Genomic DNA, 23,791 nt, shown 5'->3' on the forward strand with positions numbered 1-23,791 from the left:
ATTACAGGTGTCATGAAGATGAAGGCTAAGTTCAAAGATCGAGGGTCTGGGAACCCACTGGCATCCCATCTGATGTGTTTCCGTTTCAAGGCGGTTACCACAATCATGTTGTATCTCAGGTTATTTGCATTCTTGGCCAGGGGTAATAGAAAACATTTCCTTATCATTTGTATCAACTGGCCTTTTCTTAGTGTTAAAACAATTTGCATATACTGTGTGTTGTATATGAACACAAAAGGGAACAAATGCCTGTTAAACATCTCCAAATGAACTCAAGGATCCCAAGGGTTCTTGTACTATGTGTGGATGAAGCTACAAGAAAACAAACCAAGAAGACTGAGGAAGTTTTACTAACTTTTAAGGCAATGTTCAAAATCTTCAAAATGTCCCTGAAGCACTGTAATTGTGTTACTACATAAGCGGCTTAAGTTTCATGTTGAGAGGCAAATACAGAAAGTCTCAGAGTAACAGCTTCCTTTTACAAACACAATTGTTCTCCTGCTTTCTTGATTCATTCAGAACACGAGGGAACTTTGTATCCAAAGTATAGTTTTTGACAGCTGGTTTTAAAATAACATTTTATTAGTTGTCCAGCCTCTAAGCAGAAAAATATCAGCTTTGATTCAGAGCACTTTTGCCTTGTACATTGTCTTTTTGGAATTGTATTGGTAGTAGAAAACATTTTTCTCTCAACTTGCCTCTCATCTAAAAAAAGAAAGAAAAAAAAAAGACATGCAGTGCACTGATTTTCTGTTTGCCTTGAAAGGCGTAGTGTGTGGTTATCATAGAATACATACAACAGATTCCCAAACCTTTATTTAAATATGACTTAGGACTTCCAAAAAGCTTCTCTTCCTTTTCCTGGGTGTGCCGATGTGCCGAGGTGTTATGATGGTGTTTGTCTCCCTCTTATGTCCGAACTAACACCCTGCATACACCCTTCGCTTCCTACACTCATATAACTTTATCTTTTACCAGTATCTGCTGCACCAGCTTCATTAGTGAGTCACCACACATGATCCGTTGTCTAAGACCTTTTTGTCTAGACCAGGGGTGCCCAGTACGTGGCAGTGCGGGTAGAAGCCATTGAAAAAAAAAAAAAAATGTTTTAAACGTTAGACTAATCATTTATCTGTTGCACCCCAAGAACGAAAAGAGAAACGTTCATCTTTTTTTTTCTATTACAATTATTGTAACATCCCCTCAGTTCAGCGGCACTGCTCTGCAACATCAACAACTAAGACTATTGCCTTTCTTAAAGGAACAGCGCTATTTTTCTAAAGGAGCAGTGCAACAACATTTCTTAGAATAATAAAAACAAAGATGGATAGAGCTTAGCAACAATTAATATGACTTAGGGTAGGGTATATATATCTAGCTATATTATAGGTAGATCGCTTTGACTTGGTCGTTGTAAAAGTATAGCCTGCAAGCCAAAAAAGTGTGGGCACCCCTGTCTGTAGTGTAGAATCCCATGTTCCATGATCCACAAGTGAAACACGAGATTCACAAAGAATTTGTGTGTGAATTTTATTGGTGAAAAATACCGAGCAATGCGAACATGTGCAAAATAATTCAATGCATTATGCAATTATGTATATTATGTTTTTTTTTCTTTTTTTTTTTTTTTTTTTTGCAAATTCACACATGTGATCGTTCACCTTCGCAAAGCTCATGGTTTGATCTTTCAAAGGCTTCAATGCTTACGGATATCTAATCGTGCGCATACAGGTCGTCAGATACGCACAGATCAGACTGCGAGCCACGCAGATCCATAAGTCCATGGTGCGTTTAAGTGTGACCGGGAAACTGGGAAATCTTTGGACATTGATACATATCATTCCCGTCACTTCTCTTTTAGTACCAACACTGAACTCAACAGAGTGCCATATATGAATAGATTTTCATAGATCGTTTTTTTGATTGTAGAAAGAGTATAGTCTGCTGAAGGATTCTGTTTTTATCTGTTTTGTTTGTTTGTTTGTTTTTGTTTTTTGTGTGTGTTTCGTGTAACTTCAAGATGGGTTGGTTCTGTGGTTTAATTAACAGTGACGCCTGTGTGTTGTCAGACTACTATGTAACCAGTAGGTGGCTACTTTACAGCATATTAGATGTGCTGCTCTTGAAGCACCTACAGCGTCACTCTGAAACAGATGAGAGCTTGAGAATTTAGAAAGAGCCATGTATGTTTTACAAGGAGTTGGCAGAGATCAAACAAGAACTAAAAAGAGGTGAATATTGTATTTGTTGCAGCCTGTTGGCCTGAAGATCAATCCTTGTAGTTTAAATCCCACTTTGCCTCTGTGCCATTTAAAAAACAAACATTGTAAACTTAATGTCTTTATTTATTCATTTTCTCTCTGAAGAGTACATGCCAAAGAAAAGCTGTCCTTATACATCATTATAGTCTGCATTTTCTATACATATGGTACCAATATAAAGTGTATTACTGTAAATATTTAAAGCAATACTGTATTTCTACTGTATAAATATTATAAGCAGTGAGCTAATAAGTGAATAGCTGATGGACAAAACAATGCAATTGCAATTATGTGTTGGCTGTGGCTCAGTAGCAAGAGCGGTTCTCAGTGCCTGGCACTGGTGTGTAAATGTGTGTGTGCTTGTGTGAGCAAATGGGTAGATGTGTGTAAAGCGCTTTGAGTTCCAATAGGTAGAAAAGTGCTATATAAAAGCAAGGCTATTTACCATATTGTGTGTAGACTATTAATTCACCAGTAAGAGAACAGTAGTCGCAGTAAAAACATCTGAGGATGTAAACATTTGCAAATAATCAAACAGGCACAAATCAGGTCAATGTACTGAATTATCTGATGTTTTTCCTTCATTCTCCAGTGAATGTGGGGTTGGCCGTAGTGGTGGTGGCAGTCTGGAACAGCGGGTTGTCGGCCTGTTAACAAATAAAGTCCAGTGATTAGAAAGATTTGTTTAAAGATTTGAGTACATTTTGTCTTGAATCAGTTTATTTCAGATGTCACGTCACTAGGAAGACTCAGATTATAACACAATATACGGTATAAGTGGTGCTCTCAGGCACATCCTTATGTGCTGCACATGTGTTCACCTCCACAAGGTTAGTGTTAGCAATCCGTGGTTCACTCCCAGTGAATCAGTATTGTGATGTCAGTATATCATCCACAACTATCATTGTTGTAACATTTACAGCGTGATGTAACCCTCAGACATAGTCATCATACAACGATCAGCCACAACATTAAAACCACTGACAGGAGAAGTAAATAACATTGACCATCTTGTGACAATTCAATGTTCTGCTGGGAAACCTTTGGACCTTTCATTCATGTGGATGTTACTTAGACATGTAGCACCCACCTAGACCAGACCAGGGACCCCCACCCCATAGCAATGACACTCATTGTCAGCAGCCATCCCCAGCAGGATGCAGCCTGACACAGGCACACACACAAAAACGGTTTAGGAACAACTCAAAAACACAAGGTGTTGACCTGGCCTCCAAATTCACTAGATCCCAAACTGATCAAGTGTCTGTGGGATGATCCACAGAGGTCCGTCCCCTCAACCCATAGGACCCAAATGTTCCCACTAACAACACTGTGTTGCCAGACACCACAGGACACCCTCAGAAGCTCCATGTCCATTCTCTGATGAGTCACAGCTGTTTTGGATGCCTGTCTCAGACCTCCACAATGCTCATAATGTTATGCCTGATTGGTGTATACTAGATATATTCAATGATATTGTCTGCCTCTGAATTATGATATCTACTCGATGGGTCTCTTTCTATTTTATTAAATTGTATTTGTAATCAGTTATTAAAAACAACACAGCCATGCCATATTTGTTCAGCTAGTGGCCAGTAGGGGAGGTCGACTGGCTGACTTTACTGCTGTGCCATGACGATTTAGAATGATGATGGAGAAGTCAGATCCTTTTAACTCATTGCATTTTTCCACAAACCAACCTGCAGTCATTAAATATAGTTACTTGACCAGCTGTTCTGTCATCTGTCATCAATATATCACTGGCCGTTTCTGCATTTATTTAAGTTCTACTGTCTGTCGTTCGAGACCGTTGACCACCGTCCTGTGGGATGCATTGCCCTCTTAGAACCTTGATTAAGGTGGTATTAAACAAAAATAAATTGCTTTAGGTCTTCCATGAGTTTTTTTGTTTGTTTGTTTTTTTTTGTTTTTTTTTGTTATGTTTTTTTAAAAAAGGTTTAACTTTTGCAGTTGTTCTTTTATTGTTGCCATGGACTCACATTTTTCACAGAGATTTGCAGATATGTGAGAGTCTTCAGGTTCGCTTGATTTAAACTCATTCCTGCTGTTTGTTGTCGTGTTCTCAAGGCATTTCTGAGTAAATCACGTCAATGTGGGCCTCCAGTTTATTATATAAATGATTATATATTAATATTGGAAACCACAGCATAAATGTCAGCCAGAAAAGGGGCAGGATAAGATTGGCAGCGGTGGCTCAATAGGTAGAGCGGGTTGTCCATGAACCAGAGGGTTAGCGGTTTGATCCCCGGAATGTGCCACATGCCGAAGTGTCCATGAGCAAGACACTGAAGCCCCTAGTTGCTTGCAGTGCATGGCACTGGTGTGTGAATGGATAGATGTGTCTGTGGCTGTAAAGTGCTTTGAGTACCAACAGGTAGAAAAGCGCTATATAAAAGCAAGACCATCACAGTAGGAACAAGACTAATACTTGTGAGTTTTCTGAATACACCATCTAGCTCCCCTGATATGTAACACTGATAACTAGATTTCAATACACCGCCATTAACAGCTGAAATACATCAGAAGAAAAATGGACTACTCGACACCAATCCTCTGGAACTATCATACCTGCTATTTCAAACAAAGATTCAGGATTTCTACATTCCTAAAACAACCATGTTCACATCCATCCCTGCATCCTGTTTACACTGAACAAATACATTCCCTGGTAGATTTGCCTTTGCGATTTCTTATTGCGGATCAATCAGAGACATATCAGAGTTCATACAGGATTGCACTGCCATGCTACTGTTCTCACAGTGACTGTAGTGGTAGCACAGAGATCCTTTTCAAAATAAAGACTATTTAAAACTTACTATCTACAGCAGTGGAGCAGAGGAGAAACTAAATGGACTATCTGTCCAGTCAGGGGGTAACACTGGAGCACCAGAGTGTTGGTGGATCAGTACCAAGCCAACCTTATGCAGAACCTTGGTCTCCTGCTATAAAGTTAACAATGACATAATCCTGACTTCCAGTCCTGACTCCCACAGTTTTTACTCATTGTGACACATAATAACACAATCAACCAATAGACATGTGTCACGACAGAACAATCTGAATGTTTATCTGAGGCCTATTAGGTATTCAAATCTAAAAGGAGGCATGATTCACTGCATTCTGCTTAACAACAAACTGTAGATACAGAAACAAAAATACCAACAACTTGCTGTGAAACAACAACAACAAAAAATGACTTTCACACAAACTCTCTCTCACCTCTGCCCACTTGGATTTCTTCTTATCATTCTCAAATTTCCTGAATTCTTTCAGGTCCTTCATGTAGATGAGCATCTTGAGGAGCATCAGCAGCAGAATGCCAATGAGAGCCACCCCAACGACGGAACCTCCGATAATAGCTCCAACATTGGGTGGTTCTGGACATTCTGCGGGAGTTATAGATAGCAGAAGGTTTCACACAATTCAAACACACTGAACTTGAAAGAAAGGGGTTAGTATGTTAATGTGTCCAATACTTTGGATTTGTGACCACATATAGTACTTGTCAAATAATGTGTTAACAGGGTGCTGAGACAAGAAGAGTGTTCTTATATAAAGAATTTGCCAAGTCTGAGTTTTCTGTTATTTCATTGGCAGCTTACCTCTCTGTTTCAAAATTTCAGCCTTGTAGTTATCTTCTCCAACCAACTGGTCCAGCTTAAATTTGATCCAGCATCCCTCACTGTCCTTCTGCTGGCACTCCTTGGCTGCTAGGGTGAATGTATCTACCTTCGCTGCTATGGTGTTATTACACATGGTGTTACAGTTTTCTTTAAAGGGGCCGGAGCCAAAGGCGAGACATTCAATGCAATTCCTGAAAATAAAGTTAAGTGAGACAGTTTAGAGTTTTCATTATAGGTTTGCAGTGGAGATACCTTTTTTATGTATTTGTAAATTGGTGAAGTGATAGCAGAATGAATGTGTTAACTTACAGCTTGGTCTGACATGGGTCTGGGCAGCCAAGACATGTATGGCATAGTGGAGGCTGGTATCCCTCTTTACATTCACAGCGGTTACACACGCAGGACCCTCTGCCATAGCACACAGTGTTGTTTTGGGTACGACAGGCCTCATCAGACCTTTTGCAGTGACAGGCAGTGCCCTCAAAGCCCGAAAAACATTCACATCTTCCACATTTGCACACACCATTTCCTACAAGTAATGAGAAACAGAGAGGAAAGTTCCTGAGCACTGACATAATTTCTACACCATATATCCTGCAGTTTCTCTGTGGAGTCGTTGAGTCCAAGTACACTGCCTGGCAAAAAAAAAAAGGTCACACACTCTAATATTTCTTTGGACCGCCTTTACATTTGATCACAGCACGCATTCTCTGTGTCATTGTTTCAATGAGCTTCTTCAATGTAATAATAATAAATAATAATAAATTTTATTTATAACGCACTTTACATCAAAGCAATGACCTCAAAGTGCTACAATGCACATAAAACAACATAAAGACTTTAAAACTAGACATTAAAAATAGCAGTTTTAGCCATAGGCTTTTATAAAAAGATGAGTCTTAAGGCCTTTTTTAAAAGAGTCCACAGTCTGTGGTGCCCTTAGATGCACAGGAAGAGTATTCCACAGGCTGGGTGCAGCTGAACAGAAGGCGCGGTCGCCCATGGTTCGAAGCCTTGTCCTTGGAGGCTGGAGGAGGTTGGCCTGTCCAGTGCGGAGATGGCGTGAGGAGGAAAGGGGGGTGATGAGTTGTTTGAGGTAACCGGGGGCAGTGCCATGGAGGCACTGGTGGGTCAGAAGGGAAACTTTGAATTCAATCCTGTACTGGACAGGAAGCCAGTGAAGGGATTTGAGGATGGGTGTGATGTGGTGGTACTTCCGCACCCCCATCAGGATCCTGGCAGCACAGTTCTGGATGTACTGCAACTGCTTGATGTTCTTGCCTGGGATCCCGATGAGGAGTGCGTTGCAGTAGTCCAGCCTGGAGGAGACAAAGGCATGGACAAGTTTTTCGGCATCACGGAGAGTGAGTATGGGGCGGAGTTTTGCAATATTCCTGAGGTGAAAGAAGGAGGTTTTGCAAAGGTGTTTAATGTGAGCCTCAAAAGTCAGGTGAGGGTCCATTCTGACACCGAGGTTTGTGACTGAGGATGAGAGGTGGATGTCATGGCCGGAGAAGGTGATGCTGGTGATGGTGGATGACCGGGTCTGGTGTGGAGTGCCAACAAGAAAGGCTTCCGTTTTTGAACTGTTAAGTTGCAGGAAGTTAGCCGTCATCCACGCCTTTATCTCCTCCAGGCAGGTGGAAAGTGTGGAAAGGGCTGCAGAGGGGTTTGGGTTGGTTTTGATGTAAAGTTGGGTGTCATCAGCGTAGCAATGGAAAGATATTCCATGCTGGCTGATGACATGACCAAGGGGGAGCATGCAGAGCGTGAAGAGGGTGGGGCCAAGGACTGATCCTTGAGGGACACCACAGGTGACAGAGTGTGTGTCCGATTTAGCACCACCCAGGGATACATACTCTGTTCTGTCGGTGAGATATGATGTGAACCAGGCCAGGGTAGTGTCAGAGAGTCCAATGGAGGAGTGGAGGCGGTGTAGAAGGATGTGGTGGTCCACGGTGTCAAAGGCTGCGGTGAGGTCAAGAAGGATGAGAAGTGATGGAGAGCCAGCATCAGCCGTCATCAGTAGGTCATTTGTGACCCGGACCAGGGCAGTTTCTGTACTGTGGCCAGAGCAAAAACCAGACTGGAACTTCTCATAAAGACTGTTAGTTATGAGGTGGTTGTGGAGTTGGGCAGAAACTACCTTTTCCAACACCTTTGACAGGAAAGGGAGGTTGGAGATGGGGCGGTAGTTGGCAGGTACTTCGGGGTCAAGGCTGGGCTTTTTGAGTAGTGGCTTAATGACAGCAGTTTTCAGAGACGTGGGGACATGGCCGGATCGGAGGGACTGATTGATGATTTTGGTGATCATGGGACTTATTGCAGAGGAGTGACTTTTTATCAGGGCTGAGGGAAATGGGTCCAGGTCACAGGTGGAGGGCTTCATCTTCCTAAGGAGGTCCTCAATCTCATGCTGAGTGATGTCCGTAAAACAGCAGAGGAGCTGGGTGGCTGAGTGATGAATTGTAGAGATCCACAGATTCAGTGACTGAAAGTGGGTTGGCAGCAGAGAGATGACGGAGGTCAGTAGTCAGGGTGACTGGGTTGATGTTCTTAAGGTTCCTGAAACTGATTTGTCTGCTGGGCTTACTGAGGGGGGACAGGGTGGGTAGCTCCATTGAGATGGCCTTATGGTCGGACACGCCCAGATCATGCACCGAGAGATTGCTGATGGTGGTGGAGTTGGTGATCAGCAAATCAAGAGTGTGGCCTTTGGAGTGTGTTGGGACATTGACGTGTTGGGTGAGGTTGAGACTGTCAAGAAGATTAGTGAATTCAGCTACAGAGTAGGAAGGGGGGTCGTTAACATGGATATTAAAATCACCGAGTATGATGATATTCCCTGGGGTTGTGCAGAGTTTGGTGAGGAGATCATGTATCTCGGGAATAAAAGCTGAGTTCGGTTTGGGGGGCCGGTAAATCAGCAACATTGTGGTGGAAAGTGGCGGTTTGCATTTGAATGCAAGGCATTCAAATGAGGAGAGGACTGGCAGAGACAGGGGGGACAACTCAAAGTCTACCCGGTGCACAACGGCAAGGCCACCACCGCGGCCAGTGGTGCGGGCCCTGCTGAGGTAAGTGTAGCCAGGAGGACAGGCTTCATTCAGACTAGAGTAGACTTCAGGTTGTTGCCAGGTTTCAACTAGGCACATGAAGTATATCTGCTCGTTGATGATGTGGTCATGAATAAAAGATGCCTTGTTATTGAGGGATTGTGCATTTAAGAGTTCAATTTTAACAGGGGGTGCTGGGTTGGTGGCAGCGGAGTGTCTCTGTAGGGGCCGGAGTAGGCTGTAATCCACTCCACGTTTTCTGTCCTGCTTGGAATGAAATAAGGCGCGTTCGACTTCATGCAGATCTGTGCAGATCTGACTTGACGTGATGCATGCTGGGTAGAACAAGTTCATTTTAACCAATCATATTCGAGATCTATGAGCATGACAACCCAGCATGTATCACGTCAAGTCAGATCTGCTCAGATCTGCATGAAGTCGAACGCGCCTATTGCCTCTTGGTAGCAGTGCACTGATGACGTGTCAGTTGTGCGACGGGCATCCAGATGGAAGGAATGCACTGCTCAGGCTGCTGGTGGTAAACGAAGCTTCTGCGTGTACTCCGGTGGACATAACGGGGGCGACGCAGAAGTCCGAGTTCATTTATGATGGAGATGTTAAGTCCAGGAGTGATTGCAGCGTTTAGTTTGTGGAGTTGTGAGGAGGAATAGCTGAACGCCATGCCAACCAAGGGCGGATGCCACCTAGCCTCGCTAGCCGCTGGCCGACAAGGTAGCCAGTATGCCGATATCCCGCTTTCGTGTGCCAACACCGATAGCAAGCCCCGTGCAAGAGTCTCATAGAGGGAAGGCAGACATAGGAGGACAGCCCAGACCATGGATCAGCTGCCAGGAAAACCTCTCACGGTGGACTCCAGTCAAGTTCATGGAAGTTCGTGGAGACGGTGATAGGTTTTTTCAGGTTAGTCAAACTTTGATTGGTATAAAACAATCCAAATTGGTATAAAACAATCCAAATGAGGGCTGTAGTCCCAGTGAGCAGCGGCAGCCAAACGCGCTCGTTAATCTCAGGCAACGTCACGATTCACCAAGCAGCTGGACAGTCAACCGACTATATGAACACAGCGTCAGGATGGAAAAGGAGAGAGACACTAGCAAGCTCGAGTCCAACACAGCCTCCACCACACAAGCAGACAGCAAGTCCAGCAGCAGCGAAATAGGCCTCGCCGAAGGCAAACAGCAGAAAAAACAGCTGATCACCAAAACAGCGCAGGCAGAACGCGGACTAGAGACAGACCCCACAAAACGCAACAAAAGTGTGGAAAAACAAAAGAAACAACCAAAACAAAAAAGGCTATCTATAACTGTACAGCTAAAGTAACGAATATACAAGAATTGAAGAAAAATAATCGGGAATAAAATAGTAAAATATAAAAAATCCAAACAAAAACAGGTCAGACGGAGCGGCTTGAGCAGCCAGCGTCCCCGTTGCCAAGCGACCACTTATTTCCATCCAGTGCTGCATTCATTTTTCACCAAGATCTTGTATTGATGATGGGAGAGTCTGACCACTGCACAAAGCCTTCTCCAACACATCCCAAAAATTCTCAATGGGGTTAAGGTCTGGACTCTGGTGGCCAATCCATGTGTGAAATGATGTCTCATGCTCCCTGAACCACTCTTTCACAATTTGAGCCCCATGAATCCTAGCATTGTCATCTTGGAATATGCCCGTGCCATCAGGGAAGAAAGAAAATCCACTGATGGAATAACCTGGTCTTTCAGTATATTCAGGTAGTCAGCTGACCTCATTCTTTGGGGACATAATGTTGCTGAACCTAGACCTGACCAACTGTAGCAACCCCAGATCATAGCACTGCCCCCACAGGCTTATACAGTAGGCACTAGGCATGATGGATGCATCATTTCATCTGCCTCTCTTCTTACCCTGATGCCCCCATCACTCTGGAACAGGGTAAATCTGGACTCATCAGACCACATGACCTTCTTCCATTGCTCCAGAGTCCACTCTTTATGCTCCCTAGCAAATTGAAGCCTTTTTTCCTGGTTAGCCTCACTGATTAGTGGTTTTCTTAAGGCTACACAGCTGTTCAGTCCCAATCCCTTGAGTTCCCTTCACATTGTACATGTGGAAATGTTCTTACTTTCACTATTAAAATAGGCCTGAGTTGCTTTTCTTCACCAAACGTTTAAAGGCGAATTAGTTTTTTACAACCTGGACCTCATTCCTGGCATAAAATACAATCGTTTACTCACCCATATAACTTTGGTGTCATTTATAGTTGTTCAGGAGATATTTAGATCCGCGTATATCCATATAGTGAGAGCGACTGGGGCACCGAAACGCAGCCTCTAAATAACGCATTATCTGCCACAAAACTTGTTCATTTCACCAATATTTTGTTGTGATACGCTAGTGCAATTGCTAACCCCAGGCTTTGGCTGGGTTTTCCAGTTGACTTTCGTGACACGAGAAAAAGTCTCTACCACAGCCCGGTCTATCATAGAACGGAAATCCTCCAGAGTTGTGATACAGATATTTCTGGAGACGTCCAGACGAGTATCTCCTGGCCTCAAATCCCACTCTGAGCAACAGAGGCATCCCTCCTCTGTTGTCATAGACGAACATTGTCCACAAGATTTTTTTCCAGCCACATTTCTTCCTCAAAGACGATGGTTCCCCACTATCCTTCCAGTTTTTAATAATGCGTTGGACAGTTTTTAATCCAATTTTAGTAGTTTCTCCAGTCTCCTTAGATGTTTTCTCTGCTTGATGCATGCCAATGATTTGACCCTTCTAAAGCAGACTAACATCTTTTCCACGACCACGGGATGTGTCTTTCGACATGGAACACTTGTTGAAGGCTTTGCATTCACTTCACTTTGCTACACCCAAACCATCTCAACTAAAATTAGGTTAGGTGATTGTGAAGGTCAGGTCTTCTAATGTAGCACTCCATATAATCTAATAGCCCTTGCAAAGCCTGGAGGTGTGTTCATTGTCCTGTTGAAAAACAAATGATGGTAGATGGTATGGCTTGTTGCTGCAGAATGCTGTGATCCATGCTGGTCATGTGTTTCTTGAATTTTGAATAAATCACCAACAATCATCAGCAAAGCATCCCTACACCACCACACCACCTCATCCACACATGTAGATGAGGTGGTGTGGTGGTGTAGGGATGCCACACCACCACACCACCTCATCCACACATGTATAAATCCGTCTCTCAAAAAGTCAAAGTCTTCCTTGGGTTTCATGGCAAAAGCAATTCTCTGTTTGTTGTTGTTGTTGTTGTTATCATGTTCTCCTCTATACAGCTGAAGTTGCAAATTGTGAAGCATTTAAATGGGCTCTAATTTGAGGTACTGTTAATTTCTGGTTGCTGAGGCCGGTAACTCTAATGAATTGATCCTCTACAGCAGAGGTCACTCCGAGTCTTCCTATCCTGGGGCGGTTCTCATGAGACCCAGTTTCGTCATAGCATTTGACGGGTTTCTGGACTGACTGACGTTCGTGTCTTACAGTAGTGATGGACTGCAGTTTCTCTTTACTTAGTTGAATTGTTCTTGCCATGATATGGATTAAAACAACAGTCAAAAGAAAGGGGGTATTTACTTTAGAGAACTGTTTATCAACCCTACCTCATGAAGCTGATTGAGAGAATGTCAAGAGCGTGAAAAGCTGTCATCAAACCAAAAGGTGGCTACTTTGAAGGATCCAAAACATAAAACATATTCTGGTTTGTTATACACTTCATAATTTGTATCTGTATCTTCAGTGTTAATCTACAATGTAGAACATAACACAAATATAGAAAAAAAGAATGAATCCAAAGTTGTGTCCAAACCTTTGATCCGTACTGTGTACTGTAACATAAGACATCTGTAACATCAGACAAGCTCACCTAATGAAAGGCATTTACAAAACAAGGAGCAGAGAGTCTCACATCCTGGGTTTCTTCACATCTGAAGACCATCACCCAGCTCCCCATCCCACCTCATTCATCCCATCACTCTGTCTCATCTCAACTCCTTTAATCCATCCATCCCCATTCTCTTGCGTCCTGTATTTGCATCTGTTAGGGTGTGCTCTAGAGCTGAAATTATTAGTTAATTAAAGGATTTCTCATGTTCATCCTACATCCACATGAACAGTGCTGTGGTTGGTCTCCCTTTACTTTAAAAAAAAAAAAAATTCTGGATAATGCTGATGGTGAAGACAAAATAACACAAAAAACACATCAAATAATGCAGTCTCCACTGCAACCTGCTTACCTTGTAACGGTGAGAACACAGTGATTGTACAGTAGACTGCTAGTGTTCACTAATTAGATGAATATGGATGCCATAAGTTACATAGTGAGTTTATAAACCATTATTGTTGTTACACTGTAACATTCAACTCACCACATACAGTCACAACTGTACATTAAGTTATTTAAGTTATATTTTTATGCAATAACAAATCCTGAAAGTGACCTTGGCTTTGGCTGATTAGGCAGGGAAGAACTGGAAAATCAGCTAACAATGTCTCTGGTGAGAAATGCTTTAAAATATTAAACAAAAAGCTGTAACACAAAATGATTGCAACCGTACCTCCACATTGCTTATTCTGGAACTTTTCACAGTGCTCATCATCGCACTCGCAGAATTCACCATAGTAACTGCTGCCCTTCTCCGTGTTGTGACATTGGCACCTGCCACACACACAGTCCCCTCGACCCTCACACTGAGTGCCGTTATTCCTCTGACAGGATGCTCGCAGGGAGCTTTCGTCTTTATTGCCAATTAAACACTCGCAGAACTGACCAATGAAACCCTCCTGGCAGCTGAATAAGGACAAGATAAAAATATGGATGGTTTGTTAGAACACTCTCTATGAGATGCACCCTCTCATAGAACATCAATCATATTTTTAAAAATTTTCAGTCAGTTTGAGGACTGGATATTTCTCTTACTGTACAGGTAAAACAAATTTTAAAAATGCTGGAAAGAGTCAGGCCTGCTATTCCTTCATGAATAATGAGGAATCTTGATGTTATTCTTTCAATATTATTTACGAGGAAAATGTGAAAAGGAGGTGTATTTTCTGCAAGTGACTTGGAAGTGACTTTTAAGTACAGTATAGGACACATGTCACAGCAATAGTCTCACTTTTGTTATTTCCATTAATGGACAAATCAAGATTAAATCAACAGGATATTGCTTGCTTTCATTATTGTTGATCGGTATTAAGGAACGCAACAATGCATGTTCATTAAAAATGAAAGACAAGTCAACAGATGGCAGTTTGTTACAGAAAAAAAAATCAAAACAAAAATAATTCCTATGGCTTAAAGAATTTAGCGGGCCAGAAGTAATACAGAACACTTACAGTATGATGATGAAATTAGTACATCTTGCAGAAATACTATTAACAACTCTGTAGAGTACTCCAGTCTCAGAGTTTGATATTCCATATTTTTGGAATTATGACTTCTTACACTACTTGCACAATAAATTTTTTGGAAATTTATTCCAAATCAAAGTAAGCCATGTCATATTTTGTTTCTCTAAAAGTTTCTTTAACATCAGATTAATAGTCTAAGAAGTATTAATTCCAGTAATAATAGTAAAATCCAATTACCAAAAATACGCAAACCATATGCATACAGTCATTGTGTGGGAGGGAAAAGCTTACCTGCAAATACCACAGATGATGCTTCCCCTGTCACCGCAAATTTGGTGATTTTTGCCACCTGACTTTTCACATGAACACTCACAGTTGGTAGATAAAGTCACTGTCAGTGTGTCTTTAATGCCCAGTGGTCTGATAGTGAAAGACTTGTCCTCCATACATGAGTCCACAGTCACAGTAACGTCAAAATATATCTGGAAAGGGCATTTCGAATTGGAGAGTCAGACACTTTTGCAAGAATTAAAAATGGCATGAAAAACCAAAGGCACAATATTCCCATTTTGTGATTGCACATTCTCAGTAGGTGCTGGTTTCCACAAGGTGTGTGCCTCCTCATTTATTCTGTTTTGTGACAAAACCAGCCAAGGTGTCGTTTTGCTTGCACTCGCAAACTATGTTCAACTTCAGTTCTGGGTCACATTACCATGTTATGTCTGCAAATGTTACGAAAACAATCTGATCCTAGTGGACAAATTATGAATAGCAGTTACTTTTATTGCAAATTCATCCCACAGGCCAGATTGGACCTTCTGGTGGGCTGGTTTTAGGCCTCAGGCCATATGTTTGACACCCTAGCCTACAGCATGCACTGGAATAGTTTAGAATCTTTCCTGAAGAGCTGGTGTCTGAGCTACATCTAGCCTGGGGCCACCAGATCTGGACCAGGATATACAGATTTATACAATGAATGCATGATAGTTAATAAGAATTGCAATTACACAAGGGCAGCACCTAATACAATTAAGCATCTGAATCTGAAATGTAATAAGAACTGTGAGCATTTATACACAACACTGTCAACACTGACCGTTTGTTCTGCATGCACATTGTTACAAACTCCTTGGCTGTCTCCTGCTGGTCCTGGATTACTGCATACAGGGGTATAGACAACTCTTACATTGTCAGGAAGACTGTCATGGGTCACGGTTACTTTAGAGGACAACCTCTGCCATAAAAATCAGTAAGAAAGAACGTATTGGTCACAATACAGATTTCAAAGATGCCTCAAAGGTGGCAAACTGATGCACAATGAAAGACCAACTTACATTGTAGGCGTTTTCAATCAACTGAACAACATTTCTAGAATCTGATGACAGGACTCCCACTTCAGATTTTGGAATCATTTTGGAGAGTTCCTGGGAAATAAAACATGGAAATTAAATTTTAATCTGAGTAATACAATGTTTCCTTTGTAAGGTGTACCAAAAGGAATTGATTTAATTTACCGTATACACACTCTTGACATTCTCTGTCACTGCAAATATTGGCTGAATATTGTGCTTTTCCAACACCGTAGCAAGTTGTCCAACAGATGGGTAGTCCTGCAAATAATAATTAGTAAAATCTTTCAAATATTGCTTACACCGCTTACATAATCAGATGAGTCAAATCACTGAACAAAACTGTCATGATTCCACACATACCATCTCACTGCTCTTGACATAAAGACTGTCTTCCATATGGCACTGTTCATCATTGGGTTCCAGTATGCCGGCCAGTTTTCCATCCCCAGCCATGTGGAATCCAGCGTCAGTGGTCAGCACAATAAGCCGAGTGCTGCTGTTTCTCCAACCGATTTTGTCCTAAACAAAAATATGGTCAACTCTTTAATGGGGAACACTTTAACAAAGTGAAGGGCACTACATAACAGATCATTATCAGTAGCATTGTAAAATCACCTATCATAATAGTTTGTACCACCAAGCTGCAAAAGCATCACAATTCTATGCTTTAGTTTACATTTTGGAGCCCAGAGAAGACAGTTCTGACTTTAGACATTCCTACTAAACTGTGTCAGGCCATTGGAAGAAATGTTACCAAGTCTTTATAACATCAAGTTTGGATTCCTTGTCTCGCTTACAATACATATTTATCTGTTTGGATGGGTCCTTACCCCACATACAGCAGCCTGCATCATGGCATCCAGACTCCCTTCAGGAGAGTCAAGGTTCCCAGAAATGAACTGAGCTGCCACTTTTTGTTGGAACTCCTCCTCCTTTGCTGTCATACTAAGCACATGTCTGTAGCCAAAGGCAGCCTGACACTGCTGGTCATTCTGATCACATGGCTTCTCCAGTTTTTCCTTGTTGGTGTTGGTGTAAGGAAGGACTGTCTTATCAACAAAGGCACCAAATCCTGGAATTATAATAAGCTACAGCTTTACTTTACTTTCAGACAAGTGAAATGTATAAAATGTGTAAAAACACACAGAAGGCAACACTTCAGGATTCACATAATACAATACAATACAATACATTTGTGTAAATTGTACAAATGGGATATCAGGAATATGTACTGGTGAGAGAGACATAGACTGAGAAAAGAAATAAGTGTAGCCTGCAGCAGAAAAGACCTTGCTACTCCCATACCTTTTAGCCTAACCATTGTTGAAATTGCACAGCATCTACTGTCTACTATACCACCAGCAGCCTGACTAGTGAAGAATCTATGACTCAACATCTGACATAATTGCATGTCTAAGTTATTGTCACACCACAGAGCACTTTTTAATTACATGCCCTAAATTGAAGACACTGGTGAATGTGGATTTAACTCTTCATGTCCTGCTCCTTGGGTTGAGATAATCTTTTAATCTTTTAGTAGGAAACTTTGAGAACACAAAGTTATGTCTGTATTCTACAGTGCATCAGATAGATGATTTATGTTATTAGAATAACGTCGCCATCATATTACCTATTTGAGCATGCTTAGTGATTTTTTTCAGAGTGGCAAAAAGATCATTGCCGAGTTCTTTGATTTTCTGCAAATCATCTTTCATGGAGTAAGACAGGTCCATCAGGTAGTAGAGGTCCACTGGATAACCCTCAACTCTCTTGAAAGAAACACGGAAGGTTTCCGGAAGCCCTGTACACACAGACGGAAAAACTTTGATTGTTTGATTGAAATGTAGAGACTGGCAGTGACATGGAAACAAACACAGCCTGTAGATCAAAGTTTAGCATTAACTGATTGTACAAACCCGGTCGCAGCTTCAGGCTAATTTTCTGTGGACTCATCTGGACTGGTTCTCTATTGTCAAATGAGTTAGACAGAGGTTCTCTCTTGGTAACGTTTTGAGAGTTCTTAGGAGAGATGATGTCTGTATTTCTGCAGCCTTTAGCTATCAACTGGGCTTTGGTGTCACACCGCACTGCTTCCTGCTCTCCTGGTTTGGTGAAATTCTGCGAAAAATGAAGACAATAATAGATTGGGATTGGCTTTCAAACTAAACATATAATGTGCTTTTAACATGTTGCCATGTTTTCAAACCAAACTGCTCAATAAACATGCAGAACATCAGCAAGAACTGGAGGCAAAATAATGCATTCAAACCATAGACTGTATAAAGACATAGACCATAGACTGAAGTCACGTTACTGACCAAAACTGGACAAATCAGTACCCACTTCTTGTATTTGATTTTACATAAACTTTCTCTCTCACCAGCTGTTGGCACCATGAACAGAATGGCCCAGATCTGATACAGTCGCCACAGGACTTGACACCTGACTTTGTGCAAACTTCTTGTTGTTGACACAGCCCTGCAAAGAAAACCACACATTTGTACAACATGATCACACATTTAAATAAATCTTTTTAAAATGTCTATATTGTCTTTAGCATAGACAATAAAGACATTATATTGTCTATAATGTCTTTTTAAAATATCTTAAGTACTCTAGTATTAAATGTAGTGGGTAGGGATAGGGGGATAATAGGGGGATATACAGCAATCAGGCATAACATTATGACCACTGACAGCAGAAGTGAATAACATTGTAACTTTTTATTATATATATAAAAAAATACTGTTTGGATTTAATATAAACAATGCAAAGGAATAAAATAACACAGAATATTATATAATCAGTGGTTTGTTACATTATAGTAAGTGACAATAAATAATCACTCAGCCTGAATATCCTCTGATTAACTACATCTTTTCACTGAGGGACTAAATACATCCTTATTAATTTGCAATTGAATTATCTAATTTTTACATTTTAAAGCTTACCATTCTGTTCCATCAGCAGGAGCAGAAGTAACAGCAAACGACAATCCATGCCCTGGAGACAAAACAACAGATTTTTGTGACCATTATCCATCACTTCAAAACAGCTACTTTAAAATACTACTCCTGAAAATACACTATTATCAAAAGAATATCATCAAATTATTTCATATTATAAAGCTGTTACGCTCAATTGACCCTCATTTTGCATGATCCATATATAATACAAAAATGTCTATTGCATCTTTTTATCTATAGCACAGTGCTTGCATCTGATTGGAGTCATTAAGATCTATCTTCAGTGACAAGTACCTTGAGAAACTGTATGCAAGTCTTCCAAGAGGGACTGGTGCTGTAAATGTAAAAGTTGTTCTCTCTTTCTTTGTCTGGATTGCCCTGTGAAAACAAACCGAACCAAGGTTAATTGCAACTTTCCAAAAATATCTTATCAAACCAAGCTGACTTGTACCCTCTGCTGGCAACGTGCCTCTACTACACATCATTTCATTTCAACATTAATGTCCAGCACAACAGCACAACCGTTTAATAATGATGATGCGAAGCTTTCAGTCCCTTTAGAAATAAAAAAAAGTCCCATCTAGATGTGAGTATGCATAGGACACATCATTAACTGTACTTCATACTTCCACGAAAGGAGAAGTGACCTTTACTGACAAATGTCAAGGCAAATATAGTTACATCTTAATCTTATGGAGCCTATCCAAGCTGTCACTGGGTTGCCACCTCATAGCACCACGCTATGAGGAGGCAACGTGTAGAAATGAGCATCAGCTCAGCTGACATGTGTCAAACAACCACCAGTAACGCGGTGGTTTCCTGCGCACAAAACAGTGTGTCAACACTACACCATAAAAGGAAGAAGGAAAGAGCGAAGTGTTAGGTTAAAGATACACATCCGTTTTCTCATACAGGCTGAAAAAGGGCTTGCAATAATGCTCACTGCTGCAGCTCTGTGACGATTCACTGTGCAGTACAGAACACTGGCCTTCATCAAATCAGATTTCAGTTTTCAGTTCAGATTTTTTATGTCTAGACTTTTACAGCATGTAGAAGCCTGATTCAACATTGTCAAATGTGGCTACAGAAGGTTATTTGAATTAACACATGTCTATCTGTCTATAGTTCATATTAAGTTGAGCTGCCTCCAGCAATGACTGTACACTTTTAGTTTTAACCAAAAAATCCATTGTAAAGCAAAACATTTAGCTTGCTAAGTCCAGAACTACACTGGAATATATTAAAACTTTTAAGTGGACTAAAGTACATTGTTTCTCCTGAAAACATAAGTTTGTGTCAGACCTACTCCAATTTCTGTAAATTCGCGTTTTCAAACAACAGAGTGTTCTGAGGGAGAATTAAAGAATGAATTGCAGACAACCGTAAAACAAACTAAACACGTCAAACATGTCAGAGAAAACAAAAAAAATAGAAACCCCTTTCCTGAGGATTCTGGTTCTTTGGGTCAGTAGGCATATTGAACACTGAGTAGTGAGTGAGTACATGTTCAATACGGTTCACTCATATTAGATATGTAAAGCAGAGTTTAAAAGTCGCTTCCAACTTCTGCAAAGCAAGGGCACCACTACACTTCCCGGTTTAAGGTGTAATCTAAGGTGTAACCTTTCATGTACATATATACCCACTTGCCAGTTAGTTAGAAGCAAATTGATTCTAAAAAAACATGCACTAAATCTTATCTTCACAAAGGTTATGATATTCAGCATTTATGTGTGGTTGATTATTTTTACAAACCTGTTTTAGTCATTGTACAAGATTAAATAACACCACCAGAAACTACACCATGACTATATGCAGGACTGTTATATTAGAACGGACGCTGTCGCCCATAGCATTGGAATAAAATGATTGTGACAATGTAATTTATTCTTCATCGAAAAAGTGTATATCTTCTTAAAACTTTACTGGTCAATCTCTCCCAAACATATAACTGATGTGTATAAATATGAATGAAAAGAGGACTGTGACCTTTTTGGGCAACAGTGCACTACACTAGTGTACCCAATGTTTTGGAGAGCAAGTATGCACACACATACACGGTGTTTGTTCTCTGCATTAAACCCATCCAAGTGAGCACACTGGGAGTAGTGGGCAGCCATGCATCTCAACTCAGCGTTATTTATTTATAAAGCACTTTAAAAACAACCACAGCTGAAACAAAGTGCTGTACATTGGTGAGACAAACTATTAAAAACAATAAAACAGTAAAAATAACAAAACAATAAAGGCACTAAAAACAATAAAAACAATAAAGGCACTAAACAAAAGCAGTAAAAACAGAGTCTCATGCTGAGGTAAAGGCCAAGGAATAAAAATGGGTTTTAAGACAAGTTTTAAAAATGGACAGTGAGGGGGCTTGTCTGATGTGGAGTGGTAGGTCATTCCACCATTTGGCAGCAACAAAGAAAGCTCTGTCCCCTCTGAGCTTCCATTTAGACCTTGGTACCTCTAGGAGCAGCTGATCAGCTGACCTGAGACTAGGAGCAGAGGAGTAAGGGTGGAGAAGCTCAGAGAGGTAAGGAGGAGCGAGACCATTTAAAGATTTAAAAGCAAATAAAAGAATCTTAAAATGAACTCTACAGTGCACAGGCAGCCAGTGGAGGGAGGCCAGAATGAGAGTTATGTGCTCCCTCTTACGTCCTCCAGTTAAGAGGCGAGCAGCAGCATTCTGGACCAACTGGAGACGTGTGAGGGAGGACTGGCTGACTCCTAAATAAAGTGCGTTACAGTAATCCAGCCGGGATGTGATGAAGGCATGGATTACTGTCTCAAAGTGCTGATATGTGAGGAAGGGCTTAACTTTTGCCAACCGCCTAAAGTGAAAAAAGCTGGACTTATCCACTGCACCAATTTGCCGATCCAATTTAAAATCACTGTCCATCTTGAAACCCAAATTTGAGACTACTGGCTTCACACAGGGTGACAAGGGGCCCAAATCAACAGGGTAAAGTTCACAGATCCCACTAGGACATGTTTCAGGCAGTATTCTGGATAAAAGCCAAGGTTGAATATCCTCAGAACGTCACAAAAGCACTAAATTGCAAACTAAATTGAGGAATTGACTGGATATAATGTTCTATGGGTGTTATTGTAATGTTATATAATACCAACATGATGCTGGTGGACTTATTTGGATCAGATTAAATACAACAACTGAATAATAATAAGAAATGAGACGCAACACTGCCCAACTTAATTGGCCATCTATTAAACACTGTTGTTTCATGAGTTATCTCGGTATGCTTAAATAGATCTGCACTCTGCCTGGACTGCACCTACTTGAAATAAAACTAGAATTATAATTACATCTATGTCTGTTCAGACTCAGATAATACTGCATCGGTGAAGATATCAGGGTATCACTCAGACTGTATTAGAAAAAGGAGCTTATCAGGACTAAAGGGAGGCATGATAGCAGACATGCAGATCAGCTAGAAATACCTGAGCATCCCACAGTCCAATGGGAACCATAGGAGCACTCTGGTTCCCATGGGACACACCACTGAAAGTGTATCAAACAACAAAGCAAAGATCCAGTCAGGCTTCCAACTCCCACCCGACAAGTAGGTGTTTGCCAGCAAACTAGACAAAGTGGTGGTTGACAAGAATCAGCTGTAATGGACATGGCAGTCCCATGTATGTGTATGTATAGGTTAGAGTTTATTTAAGTTGCAAGCAAAACTGTTAGCAACTTAGTTCTTGCTGGCGGAGCCCTCCCTTTCAGTCACGCAGTTATTTAGTTATTTATACGTGTCTCATTATCTTAATAAAACATGTCATTCAGTCGGCATTTCTCTTCCTACAAATCATAGAGGTGGTCTTTGTCAAAGTGTTATATAAAATTAGTAATTTGTCAGGGGAGTTAGTATTTCATTCATCAGTGACTGAAAGAAATGGAGCATTTTTTAGTCTTAAATATAATTCTGTATTAAATATAAATATGTATATATAGATTTTTTTAAGTAATACCTTACATTTTAGATGGACATACACTTTTGAATTAAATTCAAAGCTTTCGTACATACAGTATGTTGCTCAATTAAGAGAACTTGCATGACTGGCAGATCTGTATTTGCCATCAACCATGAAAGCTCATAGACGTTTGTTTAAGTGATGTGATGTTATGTAGGAGACAGATAATCTTGTCAATGAAATAGCATCATCTTCAAATGAAGGTGAACACGAAGATCTGGCTGTAGATCTGGGTGTGACATTAGCTTGTGAAATAAGCATTGTCCATCTAGTGCACCTGCCCCTTTACAAGTGTTTTTACTCATTTTCTGCCTTTTTTTTTTCTCCTACAGCTTTTATGTGTGTTAGAGGAAAGTAAAAACATGTTTAAAAATGAAATTCACATAATGTCTTTAAACAGTTTTGGATTCGGACAACTATAAATATTCACTCACGGTTCCGTTTCTTAAAAATGTGTTAGTCAACTTCCTCTCAAAGACAGAGAAGCCCGTCTTCCTCATGTCGCTTACCATTGTTCATCAAACTGTCACAATCTAGTGCCATTGTACTGTATATTACAGTAATCTGACTTCTCTGACTTGTATCATTTTGAAATGAAAAGCTGATCACAATATGAAATGTGATGTGAAATGCAAAGTATATTATTTCCTCCATCAGACTTTACTTGCAACACGACACAACCATGTTTTCATTTGACAATAAACAACAGGATGGAACAACAAAAGGCAAAAGGGATCAGAACAGCAAAAAGTTTCTTGATTAAAATTAACAATTTCTTCACTCAGTCAGACTTACCAGAAACAGGAAGATGGAGCCCAGGTCTGAGGCTGACAGTTCTGCTATCTGGCTATCTGGTCTACATGAGAGACTACACCCTCATGACGGGAAGTGTGAAGCAACCAGTGAGAGAGCAGCGAGGGTTGTGTCACTGACTAGGGCCCACATAGAAAACTATTTATATCTAAGTCAACTCTTAACGTATGTGATGTGCAGTTGTGCAAGTTGTGTTATATTTTGGGTGCAATGACTCAGTTTACTCATACGTATGCAAGCTTGTTCTTCTCCTTCTTCTTGCCCTTTTATAAAGCGGCACTAGTGCCTGTCTACCATTAACACTTTCTCTGTGTTAATGTTGCACTAAAATAA

The 23,791-nt window shown here is 40.8% G+C and overlaps 1 protein-coding gene across 1 annotated transcript; it reads right to left on the reverse strand.

The window, feature by feature from the left end:
* Positions 1-1,722: 1,722 nt before the first annotated feature.
* On the reverse strand, positions 1,723-23,669 carry LOC311487848 (integrin beta-2-like). The gene is made up of 17 exons (XM_084544246.1): positions 23,441-23,669; positions 18,947-19,030; positions 18,638-18,689; positions 18,067-18,164; positions 17,603-17,804; positions 17,317-17,487; positions 16,517-16,758; positions 16,047-16,205; positions 15,849-15,944; positions 15,669-15,758; positions 15,431-15,568; positions 14,626-14,816; positions 13,542-13,774; positions 6,215-6,434; positions 5,885-6,096; positions 5,502-5,668; positions 1,723-2,908 (listed from the first exon to the last, which is right to left on the reverse strand). Exons 3-17 carry the CDS (start codon positions 18,684-18,686, stop codon positions 2,843-2,845), a joined length of 2,334 nt encoding a protein of 777 aa, XP_084400372.1. The 5' UTR covers positions 18,687-18,689; positions 18,947-19,030; positions 23,441-23,669; the 3' UTR covers positions 1,723-2,842.
* Between the last annotated feature and the right edge of the window lie 122 nt (positions 23,670-23,791).

This window comes from Chelon labrosus (genome assembly GCF_963514085.1).
Source record: "Chelon labrosus genome assembly, chromosome: 5".
Lineage (NCBI taxonomy): Eukaryota > Metazoa > Chordata > Actinopteri > Mugiliformes > Mugilidae > Chelon > Chelon labrosus.